This window comes from Arachis stenosperma, chromosome 5 (assembly GCF_014773155.1).
Source record: "Arachis stenosperma cultivar V10309 chromosome 5, arast.V10309.gnm1.PFL2, whole genome shotgun sequence".
Taxonomy (NCBI): domain Eukaryota; kingdom Viridiplantae; phylum Streptophyta; class Magnoliopsida; order Fabales; family Fabaceae; genus Arachis; species Arachis stenosperma.
This window is the reverse complement of record NC_080381.1, coordinates 25,073,616-25,075,201: the sequence shown is the minus strand read 5'-3', so window position 1 is coordinate 25,075,201 and position 1,586 is coordinate 25,073,616. Positions and strand designations below refer to the sequence as shown.

General features: G+C 50.4%; 1 protein-coding gene across 1 annotated transcript; it reads left to right on the top strand.

The window, feature by feature from the left end:
• The first annotated feature begins 348 nt into the window (after nt 1-348).
• On the top strand, nt 349-876 carry LOC130980593 (2-hydroxyisoflavanone synthase-like). The gene has a single exon (XM_057904253.1). The coding sequence runs from the start codon at nt 349-351 to the stop codon at nt 874-876; it is 528 nt and encodes a 175-aa protein (XP_057760236.1).
• Nucleotides 877-1,586: the final 710 nt, after the last annotated feature.

The following is a 1,586-nucleotide window of genomic DNA, read 5'->3' as shown; positions in this document are numbered from 1 at the left end:
GGCCCCCTCAGGTACTCATTCACTCTTCACACCTTTTACCATTTAGATCCATTCTGACTTGAGCGTCGGAGTGTCTTTGCAGGTGCCACCCCCCATTGCTCCAGTAAGAGGATCCGACATCCACCTCGACTCGCAAGTCCCCGATCCATCTCTCCACCCATACCAGAGGCATCCAGTACATTGCCGCCGTCTGTGGGAAATTTGCAACATCGTGGCGGCATGCGGATAATCCAGAAGAGCAATCCTCAAACTCACTCAATTTCTTGCTTGTAACTGAGAGCAAAAAAGAATGATGTTTCTTTAACTTGCATCACCTTCTTACTGATAACACACCTTCGCCCTACTCCAATGGCGAAATCCCAAAGAAACAATGTTTCTTTGACTTGCAATCACCTTCTTAGTGATAACACTCTTTATGCACCTTCGCCCTACTCCAACAGTGAAATTCCAAATTCTCTGAGCCCAAAGTCTCGTCTCCCTTTAGTGGGACACGTCCACCTCTTGGACCCTCTCATTCACCACTTCCTCATCCGTCTCTCCAAGCGCCATGACCCCATCTTCTCCCTTTACTTCGGTTCCATGCCCACCGTGGTTGCTTCTTCTTTTGAACTCTTTAAGCTCTTCCTCCAAACCCACGAGATCACCTCCTTCAACACCAGGTTCCAAACCTCTGCCATCCGCCGCCTCACCTATGAGAACTCTATCGCCATGATCTCCCTTCGGACCTTACTGAAAATTCATAAGAAAGCTCATCATGAACGACCTCCTAAACATCACCACCGTGGCCAAGCTCAGACCTCTCAAGAGCCAAGAGATCAAGAAAGTTCTCAAGGTTCTTGCACAGATGTGGGAGACTTCCAAATCGTGGCGGCATGATGGAGAACCTCGAGGAGCAATCTTCCAGCCAACACCCCAACTCAAACCCACGAAGCCCAACTCCCGAACACCAAGATAACACTCCTCCCACCCACGGGAGGATAACAAGTGCAGAACATCGCCAACCAACCCCAACCCAGCAACAACAAAGAGAGGACAACTGTCCTCCCATTGAAGCCCGGCCAACCGACGGCCTGGAAGAGAAGGCGGTCCAGATAATCCAAGAGCTGTGCCTTAGGGTGCAAAACCTCAAAGGCCGAGTTGCACCCAAAGAACGGTACCACCCGGAGCATGCAAGCCAAGCAACCTCCAGGACCTTATCTCACCGCGATACCAGAAACACTAGGCCGCCGGTGCAACGACACAACAAACGGCACGACCGCAACGTTTCCCTAGACCTAAAACACCGACGCGGAGAAGACGACCGACGGCATCTTCGGGAGGCCAAATGAGGAGGAAACATGCACATGATAATGAAAGTCATCTCGTTCACAGAAAAATTTTTGAGAGCCAAACTCTCGAAGGACTTCAACAAGCCTACTGATATGAAATACAACGGGACCAAAGATCCCCAAGAACACTTAACGTCTTTAAGGCCAGGATGAACCTGGAAGGAGTCGCCGACATGGTCCGGTGTAAGGCCTTCTCGATAAACTTAGCCGACCACGCAATCAAATGGTTTAACACCCTTTCAAACGGCTCCACATCCC

Excerpts from the sequence above, each read along its gene's own strand:
- LOC130980593 (XM_057904253.1), top strand. The coding sequence starts at position 349 with ATGGCGAAATCCCAAAGAAACAATGTTTCTTTGACTTGCAATCACCTT.